The sequence below is a fragment of the Somniosus microcephalus genome, chromosome 9, assembly GCF_052327205.1.
Source record: "Somniosus microcephalus isolate GS21.2 chromosome 9, FLI_Smic_1.0, whole genome shotgun sequence".
Lineage (NCBI taxonomy): Eukaryota > Metazoa > Chordata > Chondrichthyes > Squaliformes > Somniosidae > Somniosus > Somniosus microcephalus.
In genome coordinates this window covers 205285149-205305464 of record NC_140995.1, presented here as the reverse complement: position 1 = coordinate 205305464, position 20316 = coordinate 205285149, and the positions used below count along the sequence as shown (strand labels likewise).

General features: G+C 48.7%; 1 protein-coding gene across 3 annotated transcripts in view; it reads left to right on the top strand.

Moving 5' to 3' along the window:
- Positions 1 to 20316, top strand: part of ak9 (adenylate kinase 9) — a 366094-nt gene that overhangs the window by 86444 nt on the left and 259334 nt on the right. For all 3 annotated transcript variants that reach the window (XM_085997790.1, XM_085997792.1, XM_085997791.1), the window contains exons 14-15: positions 19386 to 19481; positions 20177 to 20287. In XM_085997790.1, coding sequence (XP_085853916.1) covers positions 19386 to 19481; positions 20177 to 20287 — 207 coding nt within the window. The remainder of the gene's footprint in view (positions 1 to 19385; positions 19482 to 20176; positions 20288 to 20316) is intronic.

Here is a 20316-nt window from a genome sequence, read left to right as displayed (position 1 = left end):
TATGGGCCCTCACGTGCTTTCGCAGCAAGACGGGCCCCGGAGAAGTCAGCCATGTTGGTAGCGAGGTTCCCGTAGTCGACTTCCTGGGGAAAACAAACATTCGTTCATGGGGGGTGGCGTTAATGGCAGTGCAAAGCAGTGACCGGATGGAATGCAGCGCTGCCGGGAGGACTTCCTGCCAGCGAGAGGTTGGGAGGCTCTTAGACTTTAAGGCTAAGAGAACGGCCTTCCAGACAGTCGCGTTCTCTCTTTCCACCTGGCCGTTCCCTCGGGGGTTGTAGCTGGTGGTCCTGCTTGCAGCAATACCTCTCGCTAGTAGGAACTGGCGAAGTTCCTCGCTCATGAAGGATGAGCCCCGGTCGCTATGTATATAGTTCGGGAACCCGAACAAGGCGAAGAGGTCGTTCAGGCATTTGATGACCGTGGTACTGGTCATGTCTGGGCAGGGGAAGGCAAAGGGGAAACGGGAGTACTCATCAATAATGTTGAGGAAGTACACATTACGGTCAGAGGATGGGAGGGGCCCCTTAAAATCGATGCTCAAGCACTCGAAGGGGCGGGTGGCCTTGATCAGGCTTGCTCTGTCCGGCCTAAAGAAATGCGGTTTGCATTCGGCACAGGTTTGGCAGTTCCTGGTCATGGTCCTGACCTCCTCGATGGAGTAGGGCAGGTTGCGGGCCTTAATGAAGTGGTAAAGTCTGGTGACCCCGGGGTGGCAGAGGTCGTTGTGGAGGGTCTGCAGTCTATCAATTTGCGCGTTGGCGCATGTACTTCGTGATAGAGCATCTGGGGGTTCGTTCAGTTTACCAGGCCGGTACAAGATATCATAATCACAGGTGGAGAGCTCGATTCTCCACCTCAAGATCTTGTCGTTCTTGATTTTGCCCCTCAGCTTGTTATTAAACATAAAAGCGACCGAACGCTGGTCGGTGAGGAGGGTAAATCGTTTGCCTGCCAGGTAATGCCTCCAGCGTCGTACTGCCTCCACGATCGCCTGGCCTCCTTCTCGACCGAAGAGTGTCGGATCTCAGGGCCCTGGAGGGTCCTTGAGAAGAAGGCCACAGGTCTCCCCTCCTGGTTAAGGGTTGCAGCTAGGGCAAAGTCGGATGCATCGCTCTCCACTTGGAAAGGGATAGACTCATCCACCGCGTGCATTGTGGCCTTAGCAATGTCTCCCTTTGAGGGAGAAGGCTGCGCATGCTTCTGCCGTCAGGGGGAAGGAGGTGGACTTCATGAGGGGTCTGGCTTTGTCCGCATAATTGGGCACCCATTGGGCATAGTAGGCGAAGAGCCCCAGGGTTCTCTTCAGCGCCTTTGGACAGTGGGGGAGGGGAAGCTCCATGAGGGGGCGCATTCTTTCGGGGTCGGGGCTGATGACTCCATTCTCTACTACGCAGCCGAGGATGGCAAGGCGCGAGGTGTTAAACACACATTTCTCCTTATTGTAGGTGAGGTTCAGCCATTTGGCCGTACGGAGGAATATCTCCAGATTAACATCATGGTCCTGCCGGTCGCGGCCGCAGATGGTGACGTTATCTAGATAAGGGAACGTGGCATGCAGCCCGTTCTGGTCAACCATCCGGTCCATCTCCCTTTGGAAGACCGAAACCCCGTTGGTGACGCCGAAGGGAACCCTAAGGAAGTGGTAGAGGCGGCCATTCGCCTCGAAGGCGGTATACTGGCGGTCCTCAGGGCGGATAGGGTGTTGGTGATAGGCCGACTTAAGGTCGATGGTAGAGAATACCCGGTACTGTGCAATCTGATTGACCATATCAGATATGCGGGGAAGGGGGTATGCGTCCAGCTGGGTGTACCGGTTTATGGTTTGGCTGTAGTCGATGACCAGGCGGTGTTTATCGCCGGTCTTAACGACTACGACCTGGGCACGCCAGGGGCTGTTGCTTCTCTCGATGATGCCCTCCTTCAGGAGTCGCTGCACCTCGGAGCTAATAAAAGCTCTGTCCCCGGCGCTGTACCGCCTGCTCTTGGTAGCGACGGGTTTACAGTCGCGGGTGAGGTTAGCGAACAGGGAGGGGGGCGGGACCTTGAGGGTGGATAGGCCGCAGGTGGTACACGGTGGGCGGTTTAAAAGCTGCTGGTTGTAGACTGTGAGTGGGGGGAGGGGTCCACTGTATGCCAAAGTGACACTTGGAAGGTGGGATTGGAAATCCAGCCCCAGTAGGACGGCAGCGCAGAGCTGGGGCAGGACGAGAAGTTTAACATTTTTATACTCCGTGCCCCTAACCGACAGGGTCACAACACAGTAGCCGCTGATGTCTGTAGAATGGGACCTCGACGCCATCGAGATCCGGTTGCGCGTTGGCCGGACAGTGAGGGAGTAGTGGCTCACCGTGTCTGGATGGATGAAGCTCTCCGTGCTTCCGCTGTCGAACAGGCAGGTCGTGGCGTGGCCGTTTACTTTGATGTCCATCATGGACTTGGACAGGTGATGCGGGCGAGCTTGGTCAAGTGTGACGGAGGCTAGTGTATGGCTGAGCGAGCTGCTGTAGTCTGCGGGTGAGGCGGTGGTCAGGTCTGGAGACAAGGTGGCGGTCGAGTGTGGTGAACAAAATGGCGGCGCCCACGACGTTGAATAAAATGGCGGAGAAGATGGCCGCCCCCCACAACTCATCTGTGGCCTTGATGAAAGATGGCCGCCCCCACAACTCGCATGAGGCACTGCTGGCGTCTGTGGCTTTCCCCCTGCAGGCCTTCGCGAAGTGGCCTTTCTTGTGGCGGTCGGAGCAGGTCGCGTTTCTTGCAGGGCAGCGCGCCCTCGGGTGTTTCGCCTGGCCACAGAAGAAGCAGCCGGCGGCCCGATCGCGGGGCTCCGATGTCGCAGCCGGTACCGGGGGTGGCGATCCCGATCGGTTCCGGGGCACCGACACTGTGGTAGGTCCCAGAGGCGGCGGTGCGAGGGGTATTGCGGCCGGGGTCGGGCCCGAGTCCCAGGGTCGCGCAGCACAGTACCTGGAGTACGCCTCGAGGTCCCGATGGGCCACTTCCAAGGAGCGAGCGAGGATAGCAGCTGTTTTCAGGTCGAGGTCCTTTGATTCCAGCAGTCTTTGCCGTGAGTAGTCTGACCGAAGGCCTTTCACGAAGGCATCTCGGATGTTTCCATCTGTATGTTCTGCAGCTGTTACGGCTTTAAAGTCACAGTCCCTGCTGAGTATTTGCAGCGCCCGTAAGAAATCATCAACCGACTCTCCTGGCTGTTGCGAGCGGGATCTTAGGAGATGCCTGGCGTACATTGAGTTTACAGGGCTCCGATACTGTTCTTTTAGCAGGTTGAGGGCGTCCTCGTATGTGGCAATGTCCCGGATGAGTGCAAATACTTTAGGGCTCACCTGAGCGGTCAGAACTCTTAGTTTGGATGCCGGAGGCACGCCGGATTCTCCCAGGTAGGCTTCGAAGCAGCTCAGCCAGTGTTCGAAGTCGAGGACTGAATTCGCAGCCTGTGGGTTTAGATCCAGGTACGGCGGCCGGAGGGCTCGTAGCCAGGCCAGCTGCTGGGGCTGTTGTAGATGGCCGTTTGGCTGAGGCTGTACGTCTGACTGGTCGTTTGGCTGCTCCGTTGTAGACATTTCAAAATGTAGCCAATAAAATTGATATACCTATCAATTCAGTTCATGAAAAGCGACGAGTTAAGTTAGTAACTATAGGTTTTTATTGGCTAAATAACAGAGCCCACCCTCGTGGGTGATCGGATCCAACAAGGAGGAATACCAGCCAGTCGACCACCTTTATACCTGGGCAAGCAGGCGGAGCCATGGGCGGAGTCAGCTGTGGTCAGCCCAGGTATAACAGCGTGGCAAGAGGTGACCTTGTGTAGTGATACAACAGTGTAAACAGTGATAACCATAGTGTAACGATAGTGAACGATAAAAGTGGTTTACCACACGTCCTAAACCCGCGACCTCTTCCACCTAGAAGGACAAGGGCAGCAGGCGCATGGGAACACCACCACCTCCAAGTCACACACCATCCTGGCTTAGAAGTATATCGCTGATCCTTCATCGTCACTGGGCCAAAATCTTGGAAATCCCTCCTTAACAGCACTGTGGGAGTACCTTCACCACACGGACTACAGCGGTTCAAGAAGGCGGCTCACCACCACCCTCTCAAGGGCATCTAGGGATGGGCAATAAGTGCTGGCCTTGCCAGCAACACCCAGATCCCATAAGCGAATAAAAAAGAAAGGAACTCCAGCACTTTGGGCTTAGTCTGCCAAATGGTGAGGCAAAGGAAATCAGGAATACACAAGAGGCCAGAATTGGAGGAACGCGGAGTCCTCTTGATTGAGTTCTTCGATGAAGTAACTGACAGGGTTGATGAAGGTAGCTTGTTTGATGTTATGTCTATGGACTTTCAAAAGATGTTTGACAAAGTACCACATAATAGACTTATTGCAAAATTGAAGCCCATGGGATTAAAAGGGCAGTAGCAGCATCGATACAAAATTGGCTAAGGGACAGAAAGCAGAGATTAGCAGTGAATGGTTATTTTTCAAATTGGAGGGAAGTATACAGGGGTCGGTATTATGGCCACTGCTCTTTTTGATATATATTAATGACCTGGACTTGGATATACAGGGCACAATTTCAAAGTTTGCAGATGGCACGAAACTCAGAAATGTAGCAAACAATGAGGAGGATAGTAGCAGACTTCAGGAGGACATAGACAGACTGGTGAAATGGGCAGCCACGTGGCAGATGAAATTCAACGCAGAGAAGTGTGAAGTGATACATTTTGGTAGGAAAAATGAGGAGAGGCAATATAAACTAAATGGTACAATTTTAAAGGGGGTGCAGGGACAGAGAGATCTGGGAGTGTTCATACACAAATCTTTGATGGTGGCAGGACAAGTTGATAAGTCTGTTTAAAAAAGCATACGGGAGTGCACAAACAAGGAAGTTATGCTAAACCTTTCTAAATCACTGGTTGGGCCCCAGCTGAAGTATTGTGTTCAATTCTGGGCACCATATGTCGGGATGGATGTCAAGGCCTTGGAGAGGGTGCAGAGGAGATTTACTAGAATGGTACAAGGGATGTGGGACTTCAGTTACGTGGAGAACCTGGGGTTGTTTTATTTAGATCAGTGAATGTTAAGGGGAGATTTGAAAGAAAGAAAGAAAGACTTGCATTTATATAGCGCTTTTCACGACCACCAGATGTCCCAAAGCGCTTTACAGCCAATTAAGTACTTTTTGAAATGTAATCACTGTTGTAATGTAGAAAATACAACAGCCAATTTGAACACAGCAAGCGCCCACAAACAACAGTGTGATAATGACCAGATAATCTGTTTTTGTATGATGTTAAATGAGGGATAAATATTGGCCAGGTCACTGGGGATAACTCCTCTGCTCTTCTTCGAAATAGTGCCATGGGATCTTTTACATCCACCTAAGAGAGCAGACGGGGCCTCGGTTTGACATCTCATTCAAAAGACGGCACCTCTGGCAGTGCAGCACTCCCTCGGTTTAGCACTGGAGTGCCAGCCTTGGTTTTTGTGCTCAAGGCCTAGAAATTCGGGTGGTTTGTACCACCCGTTAGCACAATGAAATGGCGAAACAATGGCGGCCGGTGCTCTTCTGCCAGCTGGTGGCGGGTACTGCGGCAGCCAGCATTTTCGGCAGGTCGTTAGTGCTGCCGTTAACTGCTATCGGCGAGAGCAGTTTAATGAGGTGGAGCGTGACTTCAATTGGCGTGCAATGCCGAGTTGACACCAGATCATCCATTTTGAAGTTCTCCGCTTGCATTGCCGCCAGTATTTGCTGCTGCTAATGGTCCTTCAGCGGTGCTAATGGGCATGAGGAGTCTGGCAGGACTTTTGAAGATGGACACCGGAACTTCAAATGCCTCTTTTGCCAAGGATCTTCTTTTAAACTTTCAATTTTTGTCCATCAGTGGCCGGGGGCTGGGGTTGCATTTTCTGGCAGCTTTCCAGGAGGCCTACAGTGTTCGTGGGTCAGTAAATCAATGGGTGAACTCCATTGCAACGATTGAAAATGATCTGTGATAAAAATCTCTTATTTGCATTCATGTCATAAATAAACAAAAAATTGATAAACATCGGATGGCAGCTAATATTTTTGGAGCACGTACAGCAACTGTTCAGGTCGCTCCTTCCCCACTCCCCTACACTGCGAGTGGGAGACAGAGGCAACTTTTGGCATCCTGAGGTTAGCGTTGCAAAGAGCGCGTTGCACTAGCAAATCACTGCCACGCTGATGATAATGAACAGGCAAGACCAAAATGCTGGTACTGCCTGCGCTCCCTCGGCCAGCGGCCGCTACCCTTGGCCGCCAATGTTACCTGCAGGTTTCCAGCCTTCCCCAATTTCTAGGCCAAGGTCTCTGGAATGCGGCTTGAGCCTGCAACCTTCTGACTCAGAGGCGAGGGTGCTACCCACTAAGCCATGGCTGACACTGAGGTGTTCAAAATCCTCAATGGTTTTGATAGCATAAATAAGGAGAAACTGTTTTGAGTAGCAGAAAGGTCAGTAACCAAAGGACACAGATTTAGGGTAATTGGCAAACATAGAAACATAGAAGATAGGAGCAGGAGTAGGCCATTCGGCCCTTCGAGCCTGCTCCGCCATTTAATGCGATCATGGCTGATCATCCAAATTCAGTACCAGGTCCCGGATTTCTCCCCATACCCCTTTATCCCTTTAGCCTTAAGAAATATACCCAACTCCTTCTTGAATATATTTAATGAATTGGCCTCCACCGCCTTCTGTGGTAGAGAATTCCACAGGTTCACCACTCTCTGGGTGAAGAAATTCCTCCTCATTTCTGTCCTAAATGGCTTACCCCTTATCCTTAGACTGTGACCCCCTGGTTCTGGACTCCCCGACCATCGGGAACATCCTTCCTGCATCTAGTCTGTCCAGTCCTGTCAGAATTTTATAAGTTTCAATGAGATCCCCTCTCATTCTTCTAAACTCCAGCGAGTACAAGCCCAATCGACCCAATCTCTCCTCATACGTCATTCCTGCCATCCCAGGTATCAGCCTGGTGAATCTTCACTGAACTCCTTCCAAAAGAACTGAAAGGGTGGTGGAAGCAGATTTATTGATAACTTGCAAAAGTGAATTGAATAAATATTTGAAGGGGAAAAATTTGCATGGCTATGGGGAAAGGGCAAGGGAGTGGGACTAATTGGATAGCTCTTTCAAGGAGCCGGCACAGGCACGACGGGCCAAATGGCGGCCTCCTATGCTGTATCATTCTATGATTCTCGGAGGGTTGTAGGGCTCGAGGAAGTTACGTAGATAGGGAAAGTCAAGGCCATGGATAGAGTTGAACACCAGGATGAGAATTTTAAATTTGAGGCGTTGCTGGACCAGGAGTCAATGTAGGTCAGCAAACATAGGGGTGATGGGAGACAGGACTTGGTGCGAGTTAGGATACTGGAAGCAGAGTTTTGGATGAGTTCAAGTTGACGGAATAATCAAATCTTCCACAGGTCAACATTTCTATGCTGCTATGGTTGGAAGGGGGAGCTGTCTGTGGAAGGTAGCCAGCTGGAATAGTAAAGATAGGTAGATATTCTGCTATTTCACTTGATTACCTTTGGAGATATGAGAGTTAGGATCCTGAAAATTGAGTCACAGCCCACTCTGCGCGGAAGTACACCTGACTTCATATTCGGGTTAGGCCTCCTGTTAGCCATCCAGCGCGTCCGCCTTAAATCGGCAAAAACCTATTTAATATATGCAAATTAGGGCCCTGCACTTGTTTAAGGACTCCAATAGCATTTTGAAGAACTTTAGCATGCTTTGATAAGGAAGAACAAGGTTCATCTATTCTGTAAGTTGCAAGAACTCTTCAACAGCAGGTTATCGAGGAACACGTAAGCTAAATTATTCCTATTCCCCTGCACTGAAAGTTCTTCCCAACATCAGTCCCATACCCTCGGCTATCTTTAGTACTAGACTTAACCCAAGCACCAGTCTTTCAGTCAAATCACATTGCCTGGTCAACAAATACTCACCAAACAAACTGCACGGCAGGAATTCCCTAAAAAATTGTATTTGATAATTAATACACATCCAGAAGCTAAAGCCCTGATTTTAATGGGGCAGGGCGTCTACAGGTGGTAGGGTGGGGTTGGTGGTGTGACTGGTGGCAGGCCCCCATAACATTGTCAGTGTGATGCCGGGCCATTTTAACTCTTGTCCTTATTAACATTTGAAGAGCGAGCTGCCCTCCCGATCGCCTGTAGAATCGGGTAGCCCACCCTTGTGATACATACAATTTCTGGCACGTTTCCCGACTAGTTAAATTGAGGATACACCTATTTAAAGCTGCTTGCATGTTTTACTCAACAAATCTGGAAAATATGCTGCAGAAATGGATCAATAGACTGCCCCCCACTTTCCTGATGCTTCCTTGGAAATCCTTGTGGAAGAAGTGAAGGCTGGGAAGGTGGGGAGCATCCCCAAGGCCACTGTCAGGCAGCCCTGGTTAGAGGTGACTGATAGGGTCAGTACCAGCAGCACCAACTCCAGGACCTCAAGAATAGCAGGTGTGAGTACGCCTCTTCATCTTTCCACTTCTCTCAACACCACCTCACAACACTCCTCTCACCCCCTTCCCCACTATTCTCAACTATAACCTCCCCTCTATAACATCCTTCAACATACAATCACATAGCCACACTGAAACATCTCTCTTTCTCATTCCAAGTACACTCGCCTCTTCATTTTGTGTCTTCATACCACACACTAGCACCATTCTCTTTTCATACAACCACTTGCCCAACCAACTACTCCCACAACTCCTTCCTCATTTCACATCACACATTCTTTCCTTTACATTCAGCACCACCACCCCCCTCATCATTCCATATTGCTTCTTCTACACCTTTCGCCACATCCACTACATACTCAACAGAGCCGGGACCAATATTCTCGCGGGGAGGTTTGTTAGTGCTGTTGGGGAGGGTTTAAACTAGCTTGGCAGGGGGATGGGCATCAGCATATAGGAGTAGAAAAGAGGAATAAGGTGCATAAAAGAGTGAGTGTGTTGGATAGTACTAGAGAAGATAGTACTAGAGGTGGTAGTAGTACCATATTAGATAGGTACTGCTAAGAAAGACTGCAAAAAATTCAAAAATGGGTTTAGAATACATGTACGTAAACGCACAAAGTGTGGTGAATAAGGGGCCAGAAATTCGGGTCGGAAGCTTCCCGCGGGTGCAAGCCCCTGACCTGCACTTACATAGCACGCCTGCCGTTGTGCTGTGGGCCCGCGTGGTATTCCGATCCTGGGCCTCCTCCAGCTGCCGGTGTGCAGTGCTTGCGTATCCCAGGGGCGCAGTTAGTTCGCAGCGTCCCCTGGGATCACGTGGGCCATGGGGAGCCAATCGGAGCAGGGAATCTCCATTCATAGATTTGACAGGAAGACCTGTCAAATCTATGAAGAGATCGGCCCCAAAACCTAAGTAAAACTTCAAATAATTTTTTTTTTTAAATCAAATTTTAAAAATAACTATAAATTGCATAAATTAACTATTTTAAACACAAATTTTAATTTAAAAAAAAAATTAAAGTTTTTAATGGGGCTAAAAGTAAACTTACCTTTCTTTAAAGTATTTTAAAATGATAAACCTGTGGAAAAAATGTTTTAATTTTACTTAATTAACCTCTTACCTTGTTAAAAGCAGGCCTTGTGCCTGCTTTTTCCACACGCAGCTGCTAGAGACTTACCCGCATGGAGAAACCTGTTAAAAAAAAAAAAAAAAAAATTAAAAAATAAAAAATAAAAAAATAAAAGATTTGGAAGTTCCAGGTCTACGCGCTGCCTCTCCGGTGCATGCGTTTGACCTCCAAACCCCTTCCTTCAAGGGAATGGAAGCTCCAGTTTCCAGCGCATGCGCAAAACCGGCACTTCCGCTGGCCTTACGCGCGAGTACACAGCGCGTACTCACCCATGGGGACCCAAATTTCTGGCCCAAGGTTGGTGAGCTACAAGCACAATTAGCCATGTGGCAATATGATGTTGTGGCAATAGCGGAAACGTGGCTTAAAAACGGCAGGACTGGGCACTTAATATTCAAGGGTACAGGGTGTTCAGAAAAAATAGGGAAGGAAAAAAGGGGGGAGGTGGGGTGGCATTGCTGATTAAGGAAGACATTGTAGTGTTGGAAAGGGAGGATGTTCTTGAGGGGACAAGGACAGAATCCATTTGGTTAGAGTTGAGGAGCAAAAAGGGTATGATCACACTATTGGGGGTATTCTACAGGCCTCCAAATAGTGAAAGGGAGGTAGAGGAGCAAATCTGCAGGGAAATCGCAGAGATATGCAAGAGCTATAGAGTGGTGATATTGGGGGACTTTAATTACCTAAATATTGATTGGGATAATGCTACGGTAAAGGGAAAGGAGGGGGTGGAATTTCTGAAATGTGTTCAGGAGAATTTTCTTGACCAGTATGTCCTTGGCCCAACTAGGAAAGAGGCATTGCTGGATCTGGTGCTGGGGAATGAGGTGGGCCAGGTTGACCAAGTGTCTGTGGGAGAACACTTGGGTACGAGTGATCATTGTATCATAAGATTTAGATTAGCAATGGAGAGGAGCAAGGAACAATCTAGAGTGGAATTTCTAAACTGGAATAGGGCTAACTTCAATGGGATGCGAAAGGATCTAGCCAGGGTAAAATGGAACCAAAGACTGACAGGAAAAACTGTAACAGAACAATGGGTGATTTTTAAGGAGATGTTCCAAGTACAGGCTAGGTACATTCCAACAAGAGGGAAGGGTAAGGGAACCAAAAGAAGGGCTCCTTGGATGACGAGGGAGATAGAGAAGATGATGAAACAAAAAAAGAGGTTGTATGATGAATGTCAGGTGAATTCTTCAAGGGAGAACCAGACCAAATACAATAAGTTGAGAGGGGAAGTGAAGATGAAAATAAAATTGGCAAAGAGAGCATATAAGAGTAGAATGGCTGTTAACATAAAAGGGAACTCAAATCTTCTCCCAGCATGTAAACAGTAAGTGGGTAGTAAGAGGCAGGATGGGGCCTATTAGGGACAAAGAAGGTGATATATGCTTAGAGGCGCGGGGCAAGGCTAGAATACTCAATGAGTACTTTGTATCGGTGATTACTAAGGAGGTTGATGCTGACAAAATATAGGTAGAAGTGGAAAAGGTAGAAGCAATGGAAGGGGTGAAAATTGATAAACAGGATGCACTAGAAAGGCTGGGTATGCTTCGAGTGGATAAGTTGCCTGGTCCAGATGGCTTGCATCCCAGGTTGCTCAGGGAATTGGAGGAGGAGATAGCAGAAGGGCTTGCCATAATTTTCCAATCTTCCCTAGATGCAGGGGAGGTGCCTGAGGATTGGAAAGTGGCAAATGTGACACCATTGTTCAAGAAAGGGTGTAAGGACAATCCTAGTATCTACAGGCCGGTCAGTTTAACATCAGTGGTGGGTAAAGTTTTAGAAACAATAATCGAGGAAAAAATTAACGGGCACTTGGAGAGGTATAAGCTAATTAAGGAGAGCCAACGCAGATTTGTAAAAGACAGATCGTGTTTGATTAATCTAATTGAATTTTTTGATGAAGTAACAGGGAGGATTGATGAAGGGAATGCAATGGATGTTGTCTACATGTATTTTCGGAAGGCGTTTGACAAAGTACCACATAGAAGGATGGTCAACAAAATTGAGGCTCATGGAGCAGGTGGGTCAGTGGCAGCTTGGATAAGGAATTGGCTTAAAGACAGAAAACAGCGAGTTGTGGTACATAGCTGTTTTTCAGACTGGAGGATGGTAGACAGTGGTGCTCTCTAAGGGTCAGTGCTGGGGCCACTGCAATTTTTGATATGTATAAATGACCTGGATATTGGAATACAGAGTAGAATTTCTAAATTTGCCGATGACATCAAACTTGGGGGTGTGGCAAACAGTGAGGATGATACCAATCGACTGCAATAGGACATAGAAAGGCTAGCAGAATGGGCAGACACGTGGCGGATGGAATTTAATATATAGAAGTGTGAGGTGATGTATTTTGGCAGAAGGAACAGGGAGAGGCAATATACACTTAATGGCACAGTTTTAGAGTGTGCAGGGACAGCGGGACCTGGGAGTTAATGTGCATAGGTCCCTGAAGGTAGCAGGACATATTGAGAGAGTGGTTAGCAAAGCATAAGGGGGGAAATATTCGGTTGCTTTGCGCCTCCCGTTAGCAAAGAGGCGCTAATGGGACACAAAGCAACTAGCGCCCGGGTGCGGTGATGTTTGCGCCAATTGCGAAATTGACATGAGTTTTTGCGGCGGCGCTAAACTCTCCTGCGCCCGCAGATCGTGACGTCAGTCGAGCGTGCGGTGTCCCGGACCGGATAGTAAGTGGCGCCCTCTTCCTTTCTGCCTGCCGCAAGCAACGACAGGGAGGGTGGAACGTTTTGCAGTCGGGAAGTGGCTGGGGGAGCGCTATTTAAAGGCACCCTCTTCCTGCCTCTTTTTGTGGGAGACATTTTTGCACCACTCATTCTGAGAGAGAGAGAGAGAGAGAGAGAGATTCTGAGAGAGGGAGAGAGAGACTTCTACAGCGAGTCAATGCTGTGTGAAGTAATTTTGGCTACTGAGCATCACTTTGCAGGTACTTTTGGATTTGACCTTCATTGCTTCGATTGTCAAGAACTATGGGGGCTGCACTGATTCGGGGCGTCGTCCTGCGCCTGCAGAATCGGAGGCATCAGAGACTCAGAGAGAGAGTGGCAATCGTGGCCAGAGGGAGGAGGGCCAACAGGCCTCTGCACAGGAGACCTTACCCTCCCAGGGTATTCTGGGAACAATTCTCCTACATTAATTTGTCTGAGGAGCAGTGTTTGCGCAGGCTGCGCTTCAGCAAGGAGGTGGTCACTGAGCTCTGCCACCTGCTGCAACCTGATCTGCAGCCTCAACTGAGGATCAGGACGTGTCTGTCGGTGGCAGTGAAGGTCACAGTGGCTCTGAATTTTTATGGCACCGGCTCCTTTCAAGCAGCTACTGGGGACATCGCCAAAATCTCCCAGTTTGTGGTCCATTGCTGTATCCGGGAGGTGACAAATGCCCTCTATAAAAGGAGACACCAGTACATCTCTTTCCCAATGACCTGGGCCAAACAGCATGAACGCGCATTGGGCTTTGCGAGGATAGCGGGCTTCCCCATGGTGCAGTGCGCCATTGACTGCACGCATGTGGATTTGCGGGCACCGCATGAGAATGCAGAGGTTTTCCGAAACCGCAAGGAGTTCCACGCCATAAATGTCCAGTTGGTCTGTGACAACAGACAACTGATGCTCGCTGTCAATGCCCGCTATCCTGGCAGCAGCCATGATACTTTCATCCTGCGCCAGACTAGTGTGCCAGACCTTTTCAAGGCACCGCATCAGCCAAATGGTTGGCTCCTCAGGGACAAGGGTTATCCACTCTGCACCTGGCTGATGACACCGCTCCATAACCCCAACACCCCTGCCGAGCTGCGGTACAGTGAGAGCCATATTGCCACCAGGAACATTATTGAGCAGACGATCGGCGTGCTCAAGCAACGGTTCCGCTGTCTGGACCACTCCGGAGGAGCCATGCAGTACTCTCCTGAGCGAGTCTCCCTCTTCATAGTTGTTTGTTGCATTCTTCATAACCTTGCAATCCTCAGGACCACCGGAGGAGGAGGATGATCAGCAGCAGCACCAAGGCGGGAGGGAGGCCCACAATGTTGAAACTGCAAGGGCCATCCGTCAACGGCTGCTAACAAGCTGCTTCTAGGCCCTTACTCAGAAGATGGCTTCTGGCATGGAGAACATGATGGAAAGCAACCCGCAACCCCTGTCGCCGGTCAAGGCCGCAATGATTCCAAAGGCCAAACATGTACATTTTGAAAACAACAACTTTTTTATTTTACAAACTCTGTGTGTCATTTATTCATGACAAACTAATAGAAACAAACACAGCAAATCATTAATTAACATAACTGGTTCTCACAACCTGGAGATAATGGCCAAAACACTAAACAAAACTTATCAGACGAACCTCGCATTTTAGTAAAGACATTCCCGACATTTCTTGAGATCTCCTTTTTTGCCCTTCGAGGGTGATCTCCATCTCTTGCGCACTTCCCCCCCTTCCCACCCTACTGCTCCTCCGTAATGGGGCCCCAGTGGCTGCAGCAAGGCTGGTGGAAGGCTGCTGAATGTCAGATCCTGAGACTACAGATGCCCTTGAAGGACGCCCTCGACCAGCTCTGGGCCAGGAGGCCCCGGCTGCAGACTGCACCAACTCTGCATGGGCGGCAGCAGTCTGGGCTACAGGCGGTGGCAAGTGCAATGGGGAAGTGACAGTGGTGGGCGCAGGAATGCTGTCATACTGAGAGAGGACAGCACCTCCCTGCTCGACCAACACACTGGCACTCCCACGGGGCAGCACCTCAGCATCTGGAGCAATCTGCTGGAGCACAGCTTGCTGGCCTGCTGCGGCGCCATGAGAGCCCCGGGGCAATGTGGCCGAACCAGCGATGATGGAAGCAGTCAGTGCTTGCATTGCCTCAATCTGAGACTGCATGAGTAAATATACAGCCATGGTCTTGCCTGATGTGCCCCCTATAATTGAATAGCCCTTACTGTATGCAAGGTGTGGAATGTGTGTGTGTGTTTTATGAGAGGGCCATAGGTGTTGGGCATTGGGGTTTTAAGACCCTCTGGCCATAGAGTGAGGTTGAGAAGGAGGGATGGCGAGGTATTGAAAAAATTCCACTCACCCTGACGAGCCGAGTGAGGTCGTTGAACTTTTTGCGACATTTGAGTATGGGTCCTGGGCACCATGCTCCTGGAGGAGACTTGCTGAGCCACCTCCCTCCACACTCTTCTGTATTCGTGCAGCAAAGGCCTCCTGCCACTCTCAGGGTAGAGTATAGATCTTCTGCGCTCCACCGCGCCAACCAGAGCCTCCAAGGCCCGCTCGCTGAAGAGCTGAGCTCGTTCTCTCACCCTCTCCATAGCCCTTGGCCGGAAAATTTAGGCACAGGTCTCTCCAAGCCGAGATTCAAGGCTCCAATGAGCAGGGTGTGGCTGGAGAGCAAGATCGACCCTCCCCTTTTAGAACTGGCCGGCGCCAGTGAGTCTGTGTTCCATTGCTAACTGACATCCCTGCGCTGCGCCCGCGCTCTGAGTTAGTGCCTCGCTCCTCAGCCTTTGTGCCTTAAGACAGGTGTGCAGCGCCAGATTTAGCGCTCCAATCACTTCTAGGGGTGATAAAAGCCAAGTTTGCAGTCGGAAGCGATAATTAGCGCAAGGCGCTAAACTTTGCGCCCTGCCGATAATTGCGCCCCAAACGGGGCGATATCAAATTTTTCCCCCATGACTCTATATGCACAAGCCCTACACATTTCCACTCATCTCCCCAACAGCCACTGACTAACTTTCACTCTCTGTTTCTCAAGACTAGACTATACATAATGCCAGAGAGAAAAACAGGACGGGTGGAGGAGTCCCCAACATCATCCCTCTCACACAAGATTCATTAAACTCTGCACAGATGCAACTTTAACCTGCATTCTCAAGACTGTCATCTGATCCTGTACAGCTTCTTTTTCCCATCTTAACTCCTCTCCCTTTTTCATCTAGGGTCTTCTCAACACCAAGGCACCTGCACAAGAACAGATCTCTGAGGAGGACAATCCCTCTGAGGATGCACCGTCAAGTGCTCCACCTCGCCCCGACACTAGCTCAGACATTGGTATTCCGCGTGGGCTAGATAGTTAGCTAGAGGGATCTGCCCGTAGTGAAATATCCAGCAACAGTGGGCAGCTGAAGAGAGATCTCGGCAGAGGGCAAGGCCCCCTCCCAGCTCTGTTGACAATAACTGAGATGTTGACCTCAAGGGCCTATCCCTGAGGAAAAATAAACTACCGGCCTAACACAAACAGCTCTTCGAGTTGTTGGAAAGCATGCCAAGGAGTTTCACCACTGGCTGAGAGTGTGGAGGAGTCCGCATCCAACCTCTATAGTGTTATTGCGCATGGCAGTGTGGTTTTATAGTAGCTTCTGAGTCTGCATTGTCAGAATGTCATTGATATAGAAGTTATTTGACAAAGTAAAACAAAGGCCCCCTACCAATCTGCCCCCGCCACACAGTACTGCCACCCCCCCCTCCCCCCACGATTATCAAAATCCACGACGAGACCTTGGGCAACGTGGACCACTTTCCATACCTCGGGAGCCTATCGTCAACAAAGGCAGACGTCTATGACAAAGTCCAACACTGCCTTCAGTGTGCCAGTGCAGCCTTTGGTCGCCTGAGGAAGAGAGTGTTTGAAGACCAGGACCTCAAACCCGGCACCAAGCTCATGGTCTACAGAGCAGTAGTGATACCCGCCCTCCTGTATGCCTCAGAGACATGGACCATGTACAGCAGGCACCTCAAAGCACTGGAGAGGTACCATCAACGCTGCCTCCGCAAGATCCTGCAAATCCATCGGCAGGATAGGCGCACCAACGTCAGGGTTCTCTCTCAGGCCAACATCCCCAGCATCGAAGCTTTGACCACGCTCGATCAGCTCCGATGGACGGGTCGCATCGTCCGCATGCCCGATACGAGACTCCCAAAACAATGCAATATTCAATAAAGAATGTGGAGGAAAGCTATGTCAACAGTATGGCTGTTGGCTGTCTAGCTCAGTGGCTGAGGAGGAGGGGTTTGCACAGCAAGGCCTGGCATCTGGCTCAGTGGAGGGGGGAGGAAGAGTAACACTGAGAGCCCAGATTGAATGTCAGTGGAAGATAAACTGAGAGGCCAGGGTTGTACATCAGTGAGGGAGGGATACACTGTAAGTAGTTAAAGATGTGATTACAAAGGAGTTCTCATTACCAAGGAGAGAGGCAGCAAGCAGGTGGGGGACCAGCGGTGAGGAAAAAGATAATAAGTAGAACCCCAATAAAAATGGCATGGAACTTTTAAATTGTTAATATTTTTAAAGGTTAAAACTCATCTGCCTCTTGCCTTAAGTGATGTCTGACAAAGAGAGGACTTTGAGAATCCAAATTGCTGCAAAGCTGCCTGTGGTCAGAATGTGGAACTGCAGGCAGATGCAAACCAATCTTTTGAATCGGCTTTTGTGACTGGAAAATGAAATGTAGCAAAGGGATGTTACTCCTACGAATGCCACCGGCAGGCATTACAGACTACTGCAAAAGTTTGAGTGGGGACATAATTTACGTGGAATGTTGACAGGTGATAGAACATAGTAATTTTAACACATATAAATTTTGTCTTTTGTCCTGTAATTGTCTTTAAGTTTGTTTCCCACTCTTTTGGGTTAATTTTAACTCCTGGGAGCAGCAGCGGGAGGCCCAGCCAATTTTAGTATCTGGAATTCATTAACATGCTGCTGGCCGACTTTCTGACCAAAAACGTCAGTAAGTCGACGGGAAGCGGCTACCCGGCAATTACTATCAAGCGTCTTGGACGCTGTTGGCCCAAGGTAAGTGCAGGGATAGGGAGTGGATGGGCTTTCATGGCAATCAGTGGGGCGGGGCGGGGGGGGCTAAAACTTGCCATGTGGGACCCAGAGAAGCACTTTGGACCTCAATCCCCAGCCAAACGTTTCAGCTCCTAGACAACCTATCCCCATCATGCTTGCTGCATAGTCTAGGCTTTAATAGGGTAAGACATAGAATTTGAGAGTCATACACTTATATACTGAAGAAAGACGATACTAATAGCAGGAGAAACTTCCAGAAAAGGTGAATAAACAAGTGAATACAAACACAGATTCAAAAGCCATGATGAAAAATGTGCGACAGCCTTAGAGGAAGAGAGAGTAAAACAGAAATACAGAAAGTGGGACACAAAGAATTAGAGTAGGAAACAATCAGAGAAACAGCTACAGAAAAAAAGACTTGTTAATTGTATAGTACCTTATCACAGAATGAATTACTTTTTAAGTGCAGTAGCCATTATATAAGTAAACCCAACAGGGGAAAAATTGGGTTGCGCCTCCTTTGGGGCGCTAACTTTGCCGGGGCATGACTTTTAGTGCCCCCGCGCCCGAAATTCACCGGTAGCGCCCCAAGAGGGAGGCGAGGCGCTACTGGAAGCGCTCCGCCTTCCTCTTGGGGCGCTGCAAGTGAATATCGCGGCGTTATGTGCCGCGGTACTGCAGGCATTTCTCCCCTTATTAAAGGGGAGGGGCCTAGCGCAGCGCGACCTGGGGCCCAGCTGGGCCACCAGGGATCGGAGTGTCAGCAAAAGAGCCCAGCACTCGTAAGAAGTGCTGGGCTTCTGGAGCGCAGCCAGCACTCCGCGCGGGGGCTGCAGAGGAAGCCGGGGACGGCAGAGGGGGCAGATGCTGGCAGGCGGCCAGCAACAAAAATGGCCGCCTGGCACCTCCCCTTTAATTTGCGCTGCCCCGGCCGCAGGTAGGCTCCCCTTGACCCTGTCAGACATAGCGTCCGGCGGTAAGTCGGGGGCGCTACCGAAGATCGCGGCCGGGGCACTGCGCACTGTGATGATGTCATCGCTGGTGGCGCAGCGCTGCGGGGCGCTAGCAGTTACCGCTGCCGCTAACCTCCTGCTGAATTTCGCAGGAGGCGTTGGCGGCGCTGCGTCCAGGCACTAGTTGCTTTGTGCCCCGTTTAACGGGAGGCGCAAATCAACCGAATTTTTATGCCAACACCTATTCTATGCCAGTAACATCTGACAAACACAATTTCATCTATATTTTTGGTATTGGTTGGCTTGGACACTGGAAAAACTTGTTTTCTTTGGATAGTGCCATGGGATCTTTAACGTCCACCTGAACTACAAGAAGAGACGGAAAGAACTTTAGTTTAATGTCTCCTCTGTCAGAACTCCCTCAGTACTATGCTGGAGTAGCCTAGATTATGCACACAAGGAAGACATGAGCAGTGCTGCAGGGATCAACTATTTCATTACAAATACATTGTGTGATACATTATATAACTCATCATCATAAAATGGTGTAACATCCTACTTATTGGGAGGTTCACTAGTGTGCTTTTAAATTTTATTTTGGTAGTTCTAAGAACATGCAAAGTTAAGTTGTTTTATACATTTCAATTATCTTGAAGCCCCTTAATATTATTTTACTTAGTCATCATGGTATTGTATTGTAAACAAACTTTGACTTTAACTTGTTAACCTAGTATTAATATTGACGACGCCTTGAGTGCTTGAATAGTAATCCAGTGCCAACTATAGAATACCAGGGGTATTTTGCTTTAACTAGAGAATATTCAGTGCAAGCCAGGTCTTTTTCATACACATTATCTACTATTTCAGATTATGCATTACAGTAAAAAGACTACATGTTGCTAGAGATCAGGCTGTATTTCTTATTAGTGATGGGTACTCCTACTATTGCCTTCTACAGCTGAGCTTGACCGGCTAGCAGTCCTGGCAATGGGTTTGGAGAACGTAGTTATAACTGAGGAAGATGAGCAAAGTGGAGCTGGCTCAAGCAGTAAAGGTACAGTTACAGTTTAGCAGCATACATTCTTACTGGTGATTAAAGTACACTAATTCTTTTTTAGCTCAGCATCGTTTATTCCTCGTGTCACTGTGAAGCACCTTGGGATTTTTTTGTGTTAAATATTGCTGTCTGTAAATAATGCCTGGTATGACAAAAAAGGATTATCTACTTTGTAGGGTTTTCTTCACCCTTCAAATATAATGGCATCTTCAACATGCCACACCGCCACCTGTTCCTTCCCACAGCTATTTTTGGGGAGCCAGCTGAAAATTATGTCTTTTTTGATAGCTTTTTAGATCACAACAAACTGCCATTTTGCAAGTGCAGCTATCTTTATATTTATATATATATATATGTATGTTCAGATCTAAAACTGCATATTGTGAAAAAGAACCATTTATTCAGTGCATGAATAGCCAATTAAACTGTAGTAAAATATGTTTATTCCTAACTCAATAAAGAATATCTACAAAATGTGATCAAAAATATATTTGTGCTTGTTACAACTTTACATTGATAGAAAAAATGCAAACTCCATCTGTAAACTGTCAGCATGTTCCCAATGGCTAACATTCAAATCCTTTTATTTGCAAAGGCATTTCCACAGTAAAGCAGAAAAGTACAATTGCATTATATTTGAGCCTTTTATATAATTCTAAGAGCTTTTATTTTTGTGTTTTATTTGTAAATAGATGAACTTGTCTTAGAAGATGACGCACTCCCGGTAGGTCCAGAAAAGATTGAAGCTGCCACAGATCAAGTAGCAGACAAGAAAGATTTAACAAAAACATCTTTAGACCTAGGTAGGTAAAGCATTTCAATGACTCACATT